Source organism: Cibotium barometz, chromosome 7, assembly GCF_041138505.1.
Source record: "Cibotium barometz isolate CiBa-2024 chromosome 7, ASM4113850v1, whole genome shotgun sequence".
Taxonomy (NCBI): domain Eukaryota; kingdom Viridiplantae; phylum Streptophyta; class Polypodiopsida; order Cyatheales; family Cibotiaceae; genus Cibotium; species Cibotium barometz.
In genome coordinates, this window is record NC_141052.1 from 29026793 (window position 1) to 29045824 (window position 19032).

The 19032-nt window shown below is 44.6% G+C and overlaps 1 protein-coding gene across 1 annotated transcript; it reads right to left on the minus strand.

Annotated features, from left to right (window-relative positions):
* Positions 1 to 946: 946 nt before the first annotated feature.
* On the minus strand, positions 947 to 16415 carry LOC147636862 (serine/threonine-protein kinase STY46-like). Its single transcript, XM_086800436.1, has 16 exons — positions 15563 to 16415; positions 14565 to 14679; positions 6002 to 6102; positions 5752 to 5874; positions 5456 to 5522; positions 5220 to 5330; positions 4934 to 4978; positions 3948 to 4123; positions 3742 to 3849; positions 2827 to 2900; positions 2497 to 2672; positions 2186 to 2281; positions 1985 to 2065; positions 1806 to 1859; positions 1475 to 1609; positions 947 to 1358 (listed from the first exon to the last, which is right to left on the minus strand). The coding sequence occupies exons 1-16, from the start codon at positions 15763 to 15765 to the stop codon at positions 1287 to 1289; spliced, it is 1737 nt and encodes a 578-aa protein (XP_086656562.1). The 5' UTR covers positions 15766 to 16415; the 3' UTR covers positions 947 to 1286.
* Positions 16416 to 19032: the final 2617 nt, after the last annotated feature.

Below are 19032 nucleotides of genomic sequence, written 5' to 3' on the forward strand. Positions count from 1 at the left end.
AAGGAGTGGTTAATAAACATTCAACTAACAAAAGAAGATGTTGGCAAGTAAACATTACCATGTCATCTTTAGTTGAAAGCCCAAGGACTCTTGATAAGTAAGGCCTCATCATATGTTGCTCAATCTAAAGAGAAACCCGGTAAAAAACTAAGTTTTAGTTTCAACGTCACGAATCATGTGATGAAATCATATCCTTAGACAATATTCTCAAATCTCAACATGGCTTAGCTTTGATACTAGATTGTGAGACCCCTAACCCTCTACCTACCAATAATCTGACATCGTAAACTACATTAAGGATAGAGTGACTCACTCAAGGCCTCATATCACAATGTCCCAACGCTTTTGCTATCCAGCACCTCTAAAACAATCCTTTTGTGAGGAAATAAATATGTATGATTTCACCATGTGTTTCCTTTCACATTCTTACAAGCAGCTCCCCGCGGCTCAACAAGATGTCCTTCCCAAGTTCCACTCCCTTGCCCAATGGGCCAAGGATAAGTCAATGTAATTCTTGGAGCCTTTTTCGGGTGAGCATTTTGTGCATCCAAGCTCATACCAACTCCAACATGTACTCATTTAAATTTAAACCCGTGATCCTAGCATGGAGCTTTACCGAAACTGCCTATGCTTATCACGTGCTCATGTGTGGAGACCTAGAATGTTTACTTTGAAAATTGTGTGCATGGCCCCTCCCAACACTGAAAAAGTGCTGCGACCTACCGAGTCCACTAACAGACACCACACTGTTGGCAACTTTATCCAATCCGTATGCAAGGGTTTCCAATTCCCATCCAGTACCCAACACTTCATGGGCATGCAGGCGTATGCATATACAGCTTCTCATGTCATGTGGACTCAACAATTCTAATCTCAGAAGAGGTGAGTGAGATATCCCAGTGGTAGATCATCTGGCTTCACAGACTGGGGCACGAAGTATGTAAAATTCCAGGCAATTACCAATTTCATTATATATGCATATCTCATACAAGCCTGGGTTACCTTTGCTTTTTTTGAGATTTGTCAATTCCAACTGTCTGCACTTAAGCAGTAATCTTCAATGAGAGAAACAAGAATAATAATAGTATGTGATGTTGCTTCACTAGGTAGCTCTCTTATCTCAAACATGTACATCATGCACAATGCTTAGCAACCTTGCTAGCCCAACAATGTTTGCACTGTCTCCTTGGACGCAAAAGAACAAAGCAGTAGCAGCACACTCAATGTGAAACCAATGCTGCAAACCAATAAAAATGCAAGTAAAATGCAGCTAAAAGTTAGCCTACTCAATGAGAGGTTCTCTTCAAAGCCGAGAAGAACCCCCCTCCTTTCTTCTCTTTTTTTTCCTCTTCGGCAACCTGCAAAGTCATGGCACCATGGTCAGTGCAAGGTCTATTACAGTAAAGTGTGGTCTCATGTAGTGGTACCCCCCTTTTTTGGAGAGTCAAAATAACCTTGAAAGTCACACACGGACCTCTTTCAGGATGTCCTGAAGAATTGCCGTTATCTCGGAAAATTCTGGCCGTTCAGCTGGATCCTGTTGCCAGCATGTCGGAAGTAGCTCTGCAAGTCTCGGATGGATGTTCTTGGGGATAGTAGGCCGCAAACCCTGTGTAAATTATACGTAAGACACACCATCAACTCTTTTGCACATAAAGACCAGTGTTTGGACACTGTTTGAGCACTCTATCCTTACATAGGATTTTGTATTTGAATTCAGGTCACATACTCATGTTTTGCCCAAGCCTATGCATTTTTTAACGTCCCAAGAAATGAAAGAAAACTACTCAAAAGAATGCAGATACCTTTTGCACCACCCCAACTGCAGCTTGCAAGGGAGTCAGATAATCATATGGTAGCTGCAAAGAGAAAAACTCAGTTTACAGCAGGCATAGCACTATGCATATCAACAAACAAGCATACACAGCAACTACCAAAATAGAATGGGAATGTAACCACAGGTCATTGAGTCTGCATACCATACCTTGCCAGTCAACAGCTCCCATAACACTATACCAAAGCTGAACACATCTGCCTTGCGATCGTAAGGTCGGTGTTCAATGACCTATTGAATACCATAACGTCAATGCAGCCAGAATAGAATAATAACTGGACCAGCAGGCGAGCATGTGCGCATGTAACCTTTCAATACACGAGCTTCGGGTGCAATGACAAGGGAGATTACCTCAGGAGCCATCCATCTGTAGGTACCAGTCTCTGCTGTCATTACACCACTTTGAGCTTGGACACGGGCCACTCCAAAATCAGCAACTTTGATAACCTGGATTGATACACCATTTATAAACTTTTCAACCTTCAATTCTTACTTGCTTCAGATGTAAGGAACATGAGTATATGACCTCATTAGAGGCAATTCACTGTAAGCCCTTTGCGTCCACAAATCACAGAAGATAAAGGCAACCTTACCCCTATCCCAAAATCAAAAATTCCTTGGATAAACAAAGAGGAGCCATGCTTCCAAGGTTTCTCTCTTACCTCATGCTCATCCATCAAAAGATTTGCTGCCTTCAGATCTCTGTGTATGATGTTACTCTGATGCAGATAATCCATTCCTTTTGAAACATCAATTGCTACTCTGAGAAGCGTTGGCAGCTTGAACACAGCTTTGTGCTTGTGCAGGTGGTCATAAACACTTCCTCCCGACATGAACTCTGTTACCATCAGACCACACTTTAAGCAGGGAAGCATCTTAATATGCAACACCACATAGCAGCTACTCTAGCACCTCAGAAAAACTACCCCTTATATGAAGGATATGTATTCAGTGGCAACATTTAGCTTAGTGTATCATGTAAGAAATTTCACCTGTTACAATGCAAAGGTTAGGAGGCCGAGTGCATGCACCAATAAACTGCACGACATTCTTGTGACGAACTTTCCTGAAAAACAGTTAAGATGCCACAATCAGATAAAAACAGATCTATCAGAGTAAAAATATACACAGGTGCAGTGTACATAGCAAACTCAGTGCATCTATACACATGCATAAATCTGTCACGCATTCTATCCCACATAATTATTGTTTGTTATTAAAAGGATTATCAAAATCTCACTGGCTAAGCCTGTTGCACAGGACAGCAGGGACATCCTTAATCCCAGACTTATTCAAGGCACCAGACAAGCGGAAAATGGTCTCTCGTGAGCTAGTTCATGCTGTGGCATAATACGCTAGTGTTAATTAACAAACATAATATAGTCTTATTTTAGGAGGACTAGATCAAAAGTCCAAATGGTCTACAACCATAAGACTCTTTTCTAAATTTGGTAGCAATGGCAACCTAAGTAGTTGAGTTTGCAAATCTACTTTGGAAGAAGCACATACCAAAGGAAAGTTTAGGTTTTAATTCCATGTGTGTGCAAGTGCATGTGTGATCTCTAATAGTGCTGGCCTTCATCATGGCTGAGTCTGCCCTACATCTCCAAAGCAGTGATAGAAACTTGGTATGTTTTATCCATGAAGATTTGTCCACTAAAATGGACATGTCTTTAAGCATGCATCTGCACCCACTCTTGGGTGCTGATGACATGAGTGCATGTAGTCTATGTATGCTTAATGAAGTCACGATTTGAAGCTTTGCAAGTAAACCCACACCCAACACAAGAGAGTAGCTCTAGAAGAAGCCAGCTGCAGGAGCATGTACAACCTCTGTTGCCCTTCACATGCATACAATAAGAGGAAGGAGCAAGGCAAAGCATTGATATACACATGTTTATAAGTACCTCATGATATAGACTTCCTGAGCAAATTCTCTTTGCAAATCTTTGTTCAATCGCTCCGGTTTCAAAATTTTGATGGCCACATCTTGTCCACAATATGTACCCCTGAACCTGTAATTTATTTAAACTCATTCAAAAAGCTTGCTACCATGTTAAAAACACACATCACAAAAAGAAGAGCCACTTCAATAAAGACTGGAGTATCTTACAGATCTCCAAATGATCCACTTGCCACCTTATGGCTGAATTTCAATTGACTATGATCAATCTCCCAGTCATCAATGCCATCAGATGGGATCCTCAAAAACTCCACGTCTGGAGTCTTAGCTTGTGGCATCGGCTTGGTAGGAGATGATGCTGGAGAAACCCTTGTCCAAACTACTTTCTGCATGGAGATAAAAGTTCATTTAAATGGAACCCTTTCCATATGCATTCTGGATTATGGTTATTTTAGAATGTTAATAATAAGTACTGGCTCATGTGGGTGTGGTAAGGGCATGTAATTTCCTTATTATGTAGACTATTCTATTAAGTCATTTGGGTTGTAGCTCTCAGCATCAATAGTATCAGATGATCTAACATCCTCTATAACTACATATCTATTTTGGAAAGAAATGTAAAACACTCAATTTATCGTGGATTTTCAATGTTTGTGTTCGATACTTCTAACTAGCGTGTTCAATTTCAATTGAAAAGTGTTTCTGTTAGAGAGAAATCCAGTGATTGAACGCTCATTAATACCCCAAAAAAAAAAAGTAAAGGCAGTGGGCACTTGTCCAGGCAACTTGGAGGAGGGTCATCTCACACTTATGTTGTGGTACTGAAAGAATAGGAGCTCATCTCTTCCAGCATTAGTACAGGTGGCTGATGGAATTGCAACAACCTTGAAAATGCTTCAGCATAAAGCCAGTATGCACCACAATAGGGGCACATGGTCAGGCAGCTATTGAATATATAATCAACGTTGTCATTCTATCATGGACCATGTCATATTATTGAAGAAGAATCATGTCACTTGTGAAGCATGAAGGCAGTAAGCACCACAATAGGGGCACATGGTCAGGCAGCTATTGAATATATAATCAACGTTATCATTCTATCATGGAGTCTGGCCATGTCATACAATTATTGAAGACGAATCATGTCACTTGAGATTTCTCAAACAAAACTGCACAGACTCTAGAAATTTAAGTACCTCAGCTACTGCGGCCTCCAACGCTTGTTGCAACTCTTGTACATCCTGCATGCAGCAACAAGTCCAATATCCTCAGACAACCCTCACTCCTTCGATCCACAAAATAAACCATCTTTAATCTCAGGTTCACAAACCGACACAAGGTTCCTGAACCTTAAGACAGGATGGGTTGACTACTGGAACAGCATTCCTATAGACCTAATAGGAGCCTTCAGAAAGGATGTGTTGACTTGTGGATCGGCATACATATAAGCCTAATTAAAACTATGTCTTGTAAAACCCTTACCTCAGTTGGCCAACCATCTACCACAAAAACATCTAGGGAGTATCCATCAACTGTTGAGAATACATGAGCTTCTCGGATGTTCAACCCGACATCTGCAAGCAAGGAAGATAACTGCACATGCAACTCCCATAGTTACCACAAAACATAACAACCTGAAGCAACAGTATCACAGTGCATACAAGGTATTATCCTTCAAAATGTGAAGATTCAAACCCTTTCATACAATTCAGCATTACCTCACTTAGAAGCTTTGGCTTGTCCAATGTTGAAAAAGTCACTTCGTGCATGGGCATGTGAGGAAACCTTGGAACCCCAAAAAAGCAAATTGGTTTAGGAACGAAAATGTTGCTCTCAGGAGAATAATTACACATCAACAAAAAAACCAACCGGACGGGCAGACGGGGAAAATACATGTTCATGTATGACGTGCAGGGATGACCCCTCCCTGCCACAAGCAGGGAGCTAAAGTATCCCGAGCAAGAGTAAACTTAAAACCTCACGGAATCCAATTTAGTTCCAGTGCATCTCTTACCTTGACAAAGAACGACCACCACCACTGCTGTCTTTATCATCATCAACAGCCGAGGGCTTAGGCAGCTCTAGAGCCAGCGCCTCGAAATTGGCAGAGGACCCAAATGAAGGAGGAGGATGTACACTAGACACAGCAAGATCCAGATCAGAGATCACTTCAGCCCAACATTAATAACAAGAATCAAAACAGAAAATACTCCAAAAGAAATTGTGTAAGCAAACTTGCAATGACAAGCTGATAATAAAAATACCTTGGCCGGAAACTGCCCATGGCACCCAAAAAGTCTTCCTGCTTTGGTGATGGATTCATCAAAACTGTCGTTTCTGAGTTCTCCAGCCCAATAGGAAGAACCTATCTTCAGAGTAACCCATAAATACAGGTCAGGCAAACATGTGTAGAGACCATAAGTACATTGTGAAACTGAGAATACACTTAAGATGAAAAAAAAAGAACAAGTACCAGACAGCAAAGTAAGACAATAAACAGCAGGGTAAAATATAGACATAGCATATTCTTATGTTTTTCATCACTAACCCAATACTCTCTAACCCAATACTCAAGTGGTTTCACTATAATCTAAATATCCATAAAAGTCTACTGTTCAGGTTACTCAAAAAACTATGAGTCCATGCCTTCTAGGTTTGCCCAACCCTTATGTAAGTATTTGAGATCATCCATGAAAATTTTGGTGCCTATTAGAGCTGAAAAACTCCAAGATATAAAGATAAACCATCCAAAGAAAGAAACAAAAACAGCCATGTGTGTGTGTGTGTCATAGTTGCCAGAAACAGGAACGAGGAACGGGAAGCCGATGTCCTTGGGGAATCAGGAACGGGGTTCCTTGAGGGGAAACGGGATGCTGTTAGAAGTCATCTCCTGTCTATATTTATACACCAGGGCCTCTGTTGTGGGTGTGCCCGCCCTGTATAAGGTGTTTTATCATTTTTCCTCACTCCCCATATTTTTCCCTATTTTTCCCATTTTTTCCATGGTGTGGATGGATGCCATATGGTTGGCAGGAGCACCTAGTGGCTGGCCGACTGTCCATTCCGTAGTCGTGTGGCTGGCCGACTGCATATTCAGCAGTCGTGGAGGTGTTGGTGGCTGGCCGACTTGCTCCTACAGTCGTGGAGGCCATTTACTGCTGGCCGACTGCTGTATGCAGTCGTGGAGAGCTTTTACAGGGCAGGCCGACTGCATGTATGGGGCATATAAATAGGCCCCATGCCCCCCACCATTGTATCATTCAGTTATTTGCGGGATCTTGTGTATAGAGAAGAGTTTACACACCTATCTCTCTGTGTTTCTTGTGCTGTCTATTTTCTGCATTCTACTTGCTCTTGTCAACCCAAGTTTGGTTATCATTTCCGCTGCATATTCTGACATGGTATCAGAGCCCTAGGCTCGTGATAGATCTTGGGAGTTTTCTGAGCAAGAGGGGGATCGTTAGGTTGCTGATTGGTGGACTGTTTTGGACGGTTTGGGAAGAGAAGGTGCAAGAGAAAGGCGGGCTAAGGTGCTGGACAGCCACTTGCAGGTTTTACAGATTTTTTTTCCCCACCCACCCACCCTTTCAGTTTACTCCCCGCGCGATGGCAGATTTACTAGAGATGGCTGAGAAGCACGTGAAGATTCCGACACTCCCCACGTTCCCAGTGGACCGTCAGTTGGACGGGTCCAATTACGGCATTTGGAAGGTCATGATGGAGTCTGTGCTGGAGTCATATGACCTTGCTGATTTCATCATCATCGGGGTTCCACGGCCGGAAGCAGCGGAAGGGGAGTTACTGTCAATGAGGAAGGACCGAGAGGCACAGGCACACATGTGGGATCGTGTCAACGCCAGGGTCCGGTCATTTATTTTCCTCAACTGCACACCACAAGTGATCAATCATGTAAAGCACATGACGCTGGCGAGAGACATATGGGAGCACTTGGCTTCTCTTTATAACAGGGTATCTCCCATGAAACAGATCTCCTTGGAAGTGCAGATGCGCGTTATGAACCCTACGAAGTCCTCGACGATGCGGGAACACATTAACAAGCTGCAGGCCCTTCAGCAGGAAGTCCTTCAAGCTGGAAAGAGATATCATCTGAAGACATGGCCATCACTTTGCTGTCCCACTTGCCTACTTAGTATTCTGCTTTCTATTCCTTGTTGATTACGAGTGGCAGGCTCAGCACCATTACCTGGGAGGAGCTTGTGCCAATGGTCTTGGACCAGGAGGAATGTTTCACGAACCCTCCACACAACGGCGGTTCGGAGGCCTTAACTGGCCAACGGTCGAAAGGCCACTATTGGAGGAAGTGTCCTAAGCGGACAGGGAAGAGTGCTGATTCCTCAGCCTCACCTGCAAAGACTCTGACATTTGTGCACTTAGAGATGATGGACTCTGACGCTTCATCATCTTCGAGCGAGGAGGCAGTTGGCTTCACCGCGAAGGATACCCGGGAATGGATTCTTGACAATGGTGCTTCCGGGCACATGACTCCATCCCGTGACTTCTTTCTGGATCTAAAACGGCAGTCAGGTCGCATCTTTATTGGCGACAACTCCACTATTCCAATACATAGTGAGGGCCGGATGGAGATTATTCCCGACGGCAAGGGGGGGCAAGCATGCTTCCCGTGTTCTTTATGTCCCTGCTCTGGGTTTTCATCTTCTGTCAGTGCATGAAGTATGCAAGAATGGCTTTCGGGTGGAATTTGAGGAGCATTCAGTCGCTCTACGGGACCGTGAGACTGGCCAGGTTGTTTGGGAAGGCGGTGTGGAGAATGGTATCTACAAGCTTTCTGCACTCTCCTCGTTGACAGGTTCTCAGGTCGGAGATTTGTGGCACTTTCGTTTTGGCCACTTAAATGTGGATGCATTGAGGCGAGCTTTCCGAGACCAGATGGTGGTTGGCTTGCCATATGTTGGTAGTAGGCAAGGAGCAGCACAGGGAATCCTTTTCGAAGCAGGCTTCCAGGCGGGCTTCGAAACCATTGGAGTTGATTCACACTGACTTGTGTGGACCTCAGCAGACACCATCTTTGGGAGGATTGTACCAGATTCACGTGGGTCTACTTTCTTTCCCAGAAGGACCAAGCTTTTGCTCGGTTCAAGGATTGGCACGTGACGGTGGAGAAAGAGTCTGGATTTCAGGTCAAGACTCTCAGGGCTGATAAAGGAGGTGAATTCTCCTCGACTGTATTTCTCAGATTTTGTGCAGATCATGGCATCAAAAGAAAACTGGCCAATACTGGATCGCCTTCGGAGAATGGAGTTGTCGAACGCAAGAACAGGATTGTGGTGGAGATGGCGAGGACCATGCTGGAGCATCGTGATCTTCCTCATCCACTTTGGGGCGAGGCTGTGGCAACGGCTGTCCATACCCTCAACCGATCTCCGACAACTTCAGTACCCCATATGACTCCATTTGAGGCATACTTTGGCAGGAAACCTAATGTCTCGCACTTCCGTGTCTTTGGGAGTGACGCGTATGTAAAAATTCGGAAGAAGCAGAGGGGGAAGCTTGACTCCAAGTCCCGCAAGCTTGTATTTGTGGGGTATAACTCTCTTTCCAAGGGATCCAGGTTGTATGATCTAGACAGGAATGAGATTGTTGTCAGCCAGGATGTGGTCTTTGACGAGCATGTTCCAGTATCCACTCTCGAGGAGCCGCCACTTCTTGGAGATCCAGAGGAGTCTGATGATGATTCCCAGACCATCATTCCAGTTGATCAACCTCAGCCCGCAGCTGGAGTAGAGCCCCCGCGACCACAGGAGGCTCCACGATCTGTTCGATACCTAGGTGGTTGTTAGACACCCTTCGGGAGTCAGGTGTCACGGAGCTACCATCCGAGTGGATCACAGAGGACGGCCCTCGAAGATCACACAGAGTTCAAGATAAAAGCAATACAGCGGAGCTTCTTCAGGTGAACTATGCTTTGATGTCTCGTATTATGCGGGACAAAGAGCCCACTTCCGTAAAGGAAGCCCTTACAGGACACTTGGAGAAAAGCCATGCAGGTGGAACTTGATGCCATCGAGAAGAACAACACTTGGGAGTTGGTACCGAGGCCGTCGAAGCGGTCAGTCATTGGTGTCAAATGGGTCTTTAAGACCAAATATGTGTCTGATGGGTCAGTGGACAAACACAAAGCCAGACTTGTGACTAAAGGTTATGCTTAGCGGCCAGGCATCGACTACTACGAGGATACCTTTGCACCGACAGCACGGATGTCCACGATTCGGACCGTTCTTGCCCTTGCTTCTTCTCAGAGGTGGCCCGTGTATCAAATGGATGTAAAATCTGCGTTCCTTAATGGTGACCTGCAGGAGGAGGTGTATGTTGAGCAGCCTCCAGGCTTTATTGTTCCAGGATCTGAAGGGATGGTTTACAGGTTACGTACGGCCTTGTATGGTCTTAAGCAGGCTCCCAGGGCTTGGAATCAGAAGATTGATTCCTTTTTTATTCGGACTGGGTTTCAGAGATCGGTTGCACATCCAAACCTGTATCTCTTTTGCGAACGTGGCATGGTCACGCTTATCATCCTTTATGTGGATGATCTCATTCTCACTGGCGGTCATGTGGAGCACATTAGAGTGACGAAGGCTGCCTTGTCAAAGGAGTTTGAGATGACCGACTTAGGCTTACTCCACTTCTTTTTGGGATTGGAGATCTGGCAGACCCAGAGGGGGTTTTTCATCTCTCAACAACGGTATGTTCATGAGTTGCTTGAGGGCTTTGGCATGGAGAACTGCAAGTCTATTACTTCGCCGATGGACCCGAACACAAAGTTAACCGTTACTGATCCTTGTGAGCCAGTTGATGCCTCGCAATACCGGAAGTTGGTTGGTTCATTGATCTGGTTGCTGAACACCAGATTGGACTTGAGCTTCTCCGTGGGGCTGTTGAGCTCTTTTATGGCAGACGCCATTGAAGTCTCATTGGGATGCAGGATTGCGGATCTTGCGGTATCTACAGAGTACGAAGGATCTAGGACTCTTTTACACAGGAGGGGATGGAGTCAGGCTCCAAGGTTGGAGTGACTCAGATTGGGGAGGAGATCCAGACACGAGGAGATCTACTTCAAGATACAATTTTACCCTCGGCTCAGGAGCAGTTTCTTGGAGCAACAAGAGGCAGCCAACTATTGCCCTTTCTTCGACAGAGGCAGAGTACCGAGCTGCTTGTGGTGCTGCTTGTGAGGTTGTGTGGTTGCAGAGGCTGCTAGGCGAGACTGGGTTTCCGCAGAAGGAGCCCACAGTCATCCAGTGCGATAACCAGAGTTGTATAGCTATTGCTCGGAACCCGGTCTTCCATGCCCGGACCAAGCACATAGAGATACAGTATCACTTTGTACGTGAGAAGATCTTGGCTGGTGACATCTTGTTACTTTAATGTTCGACGGAGGACAATGCAGCGAACCTCTTTACGAAGTCTTTACCTCAGGCTATGCTCAGGCGGCACTCCAGCTCCCTTGGGTTGATTTCAAGGCCAGGAGCTGAAAGGGGTGTTAGAAGTCATCTCCTGTCTATATTTATACACCAGGGCCTCTGTTGTGGGTGTGCCCGCCCTGTATAAGGTGTTTTATCATTTTTCCTCACTCCCCATATTTTTCCCTATTTTTCCCATTTTTTCCATGGTGTGGATGGATGCCATATGGTTGGCAGGAGCACCTAGTGGCTGGCCGACTGTCCATTCAGTAGTCATGTGGCTAGCCGACTGCATATTCAGCAGTCGTGGAGGTGTTGGTGGCTGGCCGACTTGCTCCTACAGTCGTGGAGGCCATTTACTGCTGGCCAACTGCTGTATGCAGTCGTGGAGAGCTTTTACACGGCAGGCCGACTGCATGCATGGGGCATATAAATAGGCCCCATGTCCCCCACCATTGTATCATTCAGTTATTTGTGGGATCTTGTGTATAGAGAAGAGTTTACACACCTATCTCTCTGTGTTTCTTGTGCTGTCTATTTTCTGCATTCTACTTGCTCTTGTCAACCCAAGTTTGGTTATCATTTCCGCTGCATATTCTGACAGATGCACGCTGATTCTCATGTATCCTTGTCATGTGTGCGAGAAAGTCAACATCCAAGCAAGATATCACAACTCGTTCATCAAACATCACACAAGACTTTGTCTTTTGAGCCTAGTTTCTACACTTTCAAGACTACAGTGCTTTGTGCTCAGCACATTTATTCTGCTATATCTTGTCAAGCCATGATTTAGCTCTAGTGCTAGGCCTCTTTCACGTGGAAATTCTCATAATTTTTACAGGCCAGCAAGGACCAAAGAGAGAGAGAGAGTAGTATCCCAGGATGTGTAGGTGGTGGTAACATCAGCATGTCTAGAAGGCCCTTGAGGGAGGGTAGTATACCAACCTTCATGAAATCTTGTAATCTTACTGTTGTTGTCTTGTCTTGTTTTATATATTCGATTGATATGGCCTTAGTGCCGAGATGACTACACAACCAATATTGTGCTACTAATTACACCATGAGGTTAACTAGGGCTCTACACTAACAGCTTGTGCTTCTGATTGTGATCATGTCATGTCATGGATCGGGCTCCAGATGTTCAAGAGTTGGGCATTACAGGAGGGTGTTGGAGATAATGCCTAATAACTCTCAACATGTAGTGCCAGTCGGTGGAGCTTTCAAGAGCGTCAAGTTGATACCAAACATATCATGTCTCATGACTAGTCAGGACGCCATGTTAACATGACATTCTAGTGTGCCATGGCAACAATCAATTTGGTGCAAATAGTGAGGTAAGCAACTGTCTCCAGTTTAATGTTAGAAATAAAGTGTCATGTGCACAGTGTGTATCTACCGTGTGCTACACGCACACAAGACTAACTTCGAGGTTGGGGAAGCTTGGAGCTAGGCACGCTGATTGGCGAGCTGAGTTAGGGATAGACTAACGGGCGGGCACCCAAGTATGGACGGACGGGCACCCAAGTCTGTATGCCCGATGACCGGCCAAGAGCCTATAAAAGGGTGGCCAAGGTTAGTCATTAGTCATATAGAGTCTCGCGTGTCTTTGTGAGAGCTCTATGGTCAGGAGCCTGGATCTAGTGCAGACGTGCACTTGCTTTATGCAACCAAGGCCAGCAGCAGTCTCGAGGCCCGCAAGGGTAGCTTCGTGGCGGTATGGGACGTCACGAGATAGAGATTGGTTGGTACGTCCATCTAGTTAGCACATCCAACCACCGTGTGCTTCTCGGCTCCAACTCACGCAACTTTGTACATTTGCTTTTCTCGTTGCACATCATCATTATTATGGGACTCCGTGCACTGGATCTGATGAGAAACTTAAGGGACCTAACTATGATTACAGGTGACTCCCTGAAGCCCGTCAAGCCACGGGAAACTTCGCACTGGACTTCGCTGCAGGAGGATGCTTATCTCTTGAGGCACTACTTGATTGGGAAGAGAAGGATGTGAAGGCCTTGGCCGCTTTGGTGCGTTCTCTCACGAAGGAGGGCATTCAGACATGTGAGATGGCTGTGGGGGTATGGACGAAGCTGCAGGAGCTTTATGAGAGGCAGTCCTCTATGAGGGCTGTCACACTTCAGGGTCAGCTCTACACTCTCCAGTTTACTCAGGGAGAATCCATGCAGCTGTTCCTCTTGAGAGTTAAATCCATCCATGATCAGCTACTTACCTTGTCTGCTGCTTTATCTACTAAGCAGTTGAGTGCTCTTGTGCTTACGAAGCTTCTTCCGGACTATGCTATGGTGTCTAAGGCATTGCGGTGCCAAGTGTCGTCAAGAGCTTTGGACTTTGATGACTTGACCTCTTTGCTCCTTGAGAGTCAGTATTGCAGGCTCAGGGCAAGCTGTCGCCTATGATGATTGGTGGTGGTGCACAGGGAGCATTGATCTCGGCTCCAAAGGAGGAGGAGGTCCGTTGCTATCACCGCGGGAAGAAAGGGCACATCCACTATGGCCTCTCGAAAAGGCAAGGATGATTCCAGTTCCTTGTCCAACTCCGACTCGAATCCTCGTACAGTGCATGCAGCGGCCGTGGGGGATGATTCTCCCTTCTAATAGCGGTGCTTCACTCTCACGTGCTCCCAACCAAAGAGGAGCTAGTGACAGCGTGGTGCGGGCATGGTAATGCCCTCATTATATGGTACAGTAGACCTTGCGTTTTGCGTTCACCCGCATTTTCTGGCGTATGTGAAAATCCCTGAAGCTTGGTATAGCCTTCAGGTCCATTGTGGGTGTTTTGACATCATCGAGCCCGTGTGGTTCATCATCGAGCCCGTGGGGAGGGTGTTGTAGTTATTTATTGCATCTCACTAGGTGTTCTTTATTACCAGTCAACTTGTACGTTCTCTCCCCTGGCCTATATAAAGGGAGGGGGGGGGGGGGGGCGTGAGCTTTCTCTTTATATCTTGCATCGTACTTTGTTGAGCGCTGGGTTGGGAGAGCACACGTGGTGGAGGAGAGTGGTGGTGCCCACATCAGGGTTGTAATGCCTCTTGCCTTGTTGATGCTATTCTAACACTGGCTATCCTGGCTTATGTTGCTATTTTTTCACGCAGTTTTTCTTTTCCATGGTTCATTATTTATCATGGATACTTTATAGAACATTTGGTCTCATAGACCCTTGAGGTCTTTTCTAGACGATAAAATCTCTCTCTCTCTCTCTCTCTCTCACACACACACACACACACACACACACACACACACACACACACACACACACAAAACGCATGCATGCATGCATGCTTACCTAGTTTCCCAAATATAAAAGCTTTAAAACTTAAAATCTTCCTGCTGTTCAAAATGCTGAGTGAAACAAAGAGTCTAAAACTTACATGGACAGCCCTAACATGAAAGACTGGACAATTTTCCTGAGTTTGTGCCAATTCCAGCAACCGCTTATGTGTCAAAACGTCTTCAGCTCTCTCAACATTGACATCCAAAGCATATCTGAGCAATGTCAACCACGAATGCTCATTTATTTGAGGCTAATCAATAAGACTTCATTTGTGTAAAAAAACCAAACGAACGAAGGCCTAAAACCATATCACCAACAAGATATGGTCCACAAATTAGAGGAGGCTCAAACTTCAAAAGTATCCACATATATGCACTCTCTCTCTCTCTCTCTCCAAAAAAAAACCAAACAAAACAAACTTTCTTTACACAAGGGTTGCTCGAGCCCTTGCAGATATTATTATAAACAGTCACTGACTAATTTTGTGTAGGCCCACTAACTGAATTTTTAGCTGATCCCTGCTGGAACCCGCATTCAACCCCTTTAGTGCTGGTCCAAATCTGCTCTGAAGTGAGCATGCTTTTCCTAATTCAAAGACTGCTGTTATTTGATGTGTCCCAGGAGCCTTGCAGCTACTGTCCCAGTGGATCCAAAAAAGTTAACGGTGTAAATTCCTTTGAACCCAAGTCATTCTTCCTCCCAAAAATAGCCCCAATTTTTTATTTTTATTTTTTGTCAACAAACGCAGCAAGGGGTGGTAGAGGAGTAGATGTCTAGTACAAGGTGGCTTCAGAAAGATCCACCCGCATGCCTCCTCGGACCAAATTTGATGGAATGGAGATGATCCAGGCTCTGCGCTGAATTCAGCACCTGACGGCTTAAGCGCCAAAACTCTACAACATGGTGAGATCTACATTTGACATGGTCTCTCTAGTAGTATAGCTTAAACCAGGTGACATGGAAGGTTACAAAATGGCTTGAATTGTGAGGCAAACATATGCAGACATTGGTGCTAGATGAAAAATGGCAATGAACGCCAACATTGAATGTACGAAATGGCTAAGAAAACCATGATTCGATGTTCGCAAACCATACCTAGCAGGTAGGCGCTCGAAATGGGCATGAATGCCTTCGAAGAAACCCGGGCTATCGACGGCCTCATTGCCGGACTCTCGGAGGCGTTTCAGAATCTCATTACAAACCTCTGCTTTTTTCCGCTGCCGCTGTTTGCTGGGAGAGATGGGTCTGGCCGCCTTAGAGGCGGTCTCGGCATCCTCCATATGCACCTCCGTCTCCATATTCGCTGCGTCTCAGAGCAGAAACCTTAACTTTTGCGGCCTTCTGCAAGCTAGCATCTAGGGGCAAGGCTAGCAAAGATAACTGAGGACGAATCCACTGCCGTTACTTCAACCGTCGTAGATTGGAGCTTGCTGGCTATGGCGTCAAACCCTACTTTCTTTTCTGCTACTGTCGCTAGCCTTTCTACAGATTCTGCTTCTCGAGTGCTACAGCCAGGAAGAGATACTATGGTGTTGAAAAGAACGCCACTGACGCCGTTCCTTCAATTACCGTAGCTTGAGGCCTCTCTGGGCTATGGCGCCGAAACGCTGACCGCTACGTCAGTTGGCTGGACTGCTAGAATTTGTTAAGCTCTCCGAAGCGATGCAGTGATTGGGGTCAATGCATTGGTTCTGCGAGACCGACGATTGGTGTTCTGCGTTAGGGTTTGCGGCTATGGCTGTTTTTTGGGCGTGGGCGTTGTGCGGGGGGCGAGAGAATCGGACGTATTGGACTCGAATTGCGTCGAGTAGCGGGGGGGGAAGCTTGCAGCAGGAGGCTTTGGATGCCAACTCTTCGTAAAAATCTTCCTCCTATAGCTCTTCGTGTAACCCAAAGGCCCCCCAAGCTCCACCTCTCCCTCTCTCTTGCAAGTCTTCCTCTCTCTTGCAAGTCTTAGTGTTCCCCCTGACCTTCAAATCTCACTCTCCCAAGCTCCACCTCTCCCTCTCTTGCAAATGTCACTTAACCCTCTTCAGTGTTCCTCCTTCCTTAAAATCTGAGGGTCCTCTCACAACATCCATCACGTTCGATCCGTTCTCAAAAGCCAGGGTTGAGGTCAAGCTCGTACAGGCAAACCCTTTGCCACTTGAGATCAGCCACCCACAAGAGTTCATTCCTGCAGTAATTATACCTTGATTAGACACATCTTCTTCTGCTCATGGGGTAATTATACCTTAATTAGACACATCTTCTTCTACTCATGATATACATCATGCTTCTAGCTCAAAAGTATGTTGTCCCTAACTAATTATGCCACTTGAGTGATTAATATGATCCACAACATCTAGCTACTTGTGCTAATTGTGCATTAATTAGCAGCCTCCCATACACACATGTTGTATGTCAAACTTCTAGATCAAGAACAAATAATGCCTAGCTCTTCAATCTATGAGATGTTAAACCTTGAATGGTTGACAGAGTTTAGTAGTCCGTAGATTATGGGTTAATCTCTTGATGGAGGGGAAACTCTATTGAGGAATTTCTTTCTTGACTGTCAAGATGGTAGAAGTCATGAATATATTAGCATCAACAGCTTGTAGCTATTAGAGAATTCTTCTAGATACTAGAACACAAGGAAATAAATCTTGAAAGGAGAGATATGTTTATGGAATCAAGGTGATTAGTCATGACATAAATTATAGAAGGGGGGAGATGTCATATCAAGATGGGGGTTACTCATGGAGTTATAGAAGGTGGAGTGTTTCTTAGAGTGTGGAAGTTAAAGGGTTGCTTGGCTATTTAAGAGCACTAAGTAAATTGAGTGGTTTTTGTGTGTATCTCATGCTCTCTTTATAGTGATTATTTCTTATCTAATTTACTCCTTATTAAGTTGTTAATTTCTTCATAATAATGACTGTGATTATCTTTGAACCTCCATAGATCCACCATTACAGCAGGGGTCAACTATGCCTCTTTAGCTAAGTTATTGGGCTCCATAGTCGAGCTCAGAGTCAAGGACTATATAACAAGCAAAAGCGTGAATAGCTCAACACTACAATTGCAAGTAAATGCCTCTTGTGTCCCATCATTTATGAAGCTCGAGCTATTTTGTCCACAAAGAGTGCAAGAAACTCCATTAACCCGTGGTATGGCAATAGACTGTCAGCTCCATAAGCAACCCCAGGTGAGCTTCAACTACTTCGTGAACAAGCAGCCAAAGTAATTCTCCTACACCAATAAGAGAGACAGATAGAGGAGCACTCCTATAACTTTGCACATCACATCACATGTATCTTCTCACAAGCAGGCATATAGTAGCTTCAAAGTGAAACTACCCAACACCGGGCAAACTTTGCAGAAGGAGACAACAATAAAAGAAAATAGCTATAGCATTAACAACGAGCACAATTGAAAGAAGCATCGATGATGAGTACCATCAAAAGAAGCATCATGTGCCTCACATTAAGAGGATAGAACATCATTTCCTACTTTTTGAAAACCTTGATATTCCTATTGTTGGTGTAAACATGTCCTCTTTAAGAGGCAGTTCACATGGGGGTGAAAAAGTGATGAGATCAACATGTGCTTTATGGACTTGGGCTTTTCTTGACAAAATCATCAATGAATTTTGATCAAATTCAATTTAATGAGACCAAATGAGCACGCATAGGATACGGCACAAATGATGAATGTGCTTTCTAATCTCTTATGGTTGTAATGTAGTGGTATGGTTTTTGTTAAACGCTAATGGTTTTCCCTTGAGAGTCCACACATGATGAATGAATTTTCTTGACAAAATCATCAATGAATTTTGATCAAATTCAATTTAATGAGACCAAATGAGCACACATAGGATACGGCACAAATGATGAATGTGCTTTCTAATCTCTTATGGTTGTAATGTAGTGGTATGGTTTTTGTTAAACGCTAATGGTTTTCCCTTGAGAGTCCACACAGAGCCCAAGAGATGGCCATGTAAGTAGGAACCAAGAGGGGGTGTTGGAAGTTGGCTCCCAATGGCCATCTCCAATTATGGTTATGGTATGGACATTGGGTAATGGTAGAGTGGTCATGGACATTGGGGATTAAATTTGGGCATTTGTATGGTTATTAAAGGTTATGTGTCGATCTCAGGTTAACAAAGGGTTATTAGAGAAAGAGAGCTCAAAAGTTTGTCATATTAAGATGGGTGTTACTCATGGAGTTATAGAAGGTGACGTGTTTCTTGGAGTGTGGAAGTTGAAGGGTCACTTGGCTATTTAAGAGCCTTAAGTCTAATGCAAATCAAGTGGTTTTTGTGTTTATCTCATGCTCTCTTTATAATGATTATTTCTTATCTAATTAAGTTTTTAATTTCTTCATAATGGCTATGATTATCTTTGAACCTCCATAGATTTGCCATTACAATAGGAGGAATGTTATATCCTTTTTGACTTTGGGATTAAATGGGGGGTAGGACCTTTAATCAATTATAACCTACTTGGAATTACTAGGATTCTATTCTTATATGAAAGCATTTAGGTATGTCATGTTGTCCTTTCATCCTTTATTTTCCTTGAATTGAA

Bases quoted from the DNA above. Each gene is read 5' to 3' on its own strand.
- LOC147636862 (XM_086800436.1), bottom strand. From the start codon at position 15,765: ATGGAGACGGAGGTGCATATGGAGGATGCCGAGACCGCCTCTAAGGCG. The intron at 1,610-1,805 runs GTATCTGCATTC...TAATTTACACAG, and splicing joins CAGTTGGGGTGGTGCAAAAG to GGTTTGCGGCCTACTATCCC. The intron at 1,359-1,474 runs GTCCGTGTGTGA...ATGACTTTGCAG, and splicing joins TTCAGGACATCCTGAAAGAG to GTTGCCGAAGAGGAAAAAAA.